We start from the raw sequence: 1,000 nt of genomic DNA on the forward strand, positions 1-1,000 counted from the left end.
TAATAATTGTAATCTATGATAATAAGTTTGAACAGGCATCTATGTCCTTACTAACTTTGATTGTATGGTTGCTGTTGATTTTATTATATTAATTTTTATTGCTGTTTTTTCTCAGGGAAAACAACCATATTATCTATTCTGATATTCCCCTTTTAATTGTGCCTATTAGAAGTTGACATGAGACGGGAAATGGAAAGGAAAGAGCAAGAAAGGAAAAAAAGTCAGATGCTAGAGTTCACTCCTGGAGGAGTACAGCTGGGGAATGTCCTCCCTACATCAAAAATCAACATACCAACTCCAGGTACCCATCTTACTCCTCAGCATAGTACTCTGTTAAATTCTGCTTGTTGTTTAGATTTTTATTAGCCTGTTTTCTCTAGATTAACTGCTGTTTCTGGTGTAGTAAATGTACCATCTACTACTTCAGACGGGGCTCGGGATAGTAGACAGAAAAAAAAGTCGAAATGGGACAAGGTTTTGTTTTATTGAAAATGATTTGCAGCTCAAAGAGAATTGTGCTCGAGATAATTGATTCAATGTACTTGTTTCAGGTGGATATTGACCAAAAGAGTTTGTTTACTGTCGGAGGGCAAGAAAATCTTTCTGCTGTTGGTGCTCATGCAGCTCTCCTATCTGCTGCTAAAGCTGGTAGTGGATACTCAGCATTCGTGTAAGTTAATCATTCAAGAATTGGGAGTTTTGTTGCTCCTATTACTTTTATATGTTCTCCCTTGCTGACTTAGTATTCTGCTCTAATTTTGGCATTGAGTTTAAGAGTGCGCATATGATCCCTACACTGGCTGATTTCTGTCCAGTTGTGTATTAGGTGCTCGAGTGTTATAAGACATTTATAATGCATTTGCATACTGCAATATTCTGGATTAGTATTTAGGTATTTGAATGATTCAAATTGGTTCGATGACAGGCAACAAAGAAGGAAGGAGGCAGAAGATAGACGATCCAGTGATAGAAAATCGGACAGAAGATAATGAAGCACCTT

At 37.1% G+C, this 1,000-nt stretch overlaps 1 protein-coding gene across 1 annotated transcript; it reads left to right on the forward strand.

Moving 5' to 3' along the window:
* Window positions 1-53: 53 nt before the first annotated feature.
* LOC125198535 lies at window positions 54-995 on the forward strand. The gene is made up of 4 exons (XM_048096842.1): window positions 54-301; window positions 404-474; window positions 552-670; window positions 926-995. The coding sequence occupies exons 1-4, from the start codon at window positions 178-180 to the stop codon at window positions 987-989; spliced, it is 378 nt and encodes a 125-aa protein (XP_047952799.1). The 5' UTR covers window positions 54-177; the 3' UTR covers window positions 990-995.
* Window positions 996-1,000: the final 5 nt, after the last annotated feature.

Source organism: Salvia hispanica, unplaced genomic scaffold (assembly GCF_023119035.1).
Source record: "Salvia hispanica cultivar TCC Black 2014 unplaced genomic scaffold, UniMelb_Shisp_WGS_1.0 HiC_scaffold_162, whole genome shotgun sequence".
Lineage (NCBI taxonomy): Eukaryota > Viridiplantae > Streptophyta > Magnoliopsida > Lamiales > Lamiaceae > Salvia > Salvia hispanica.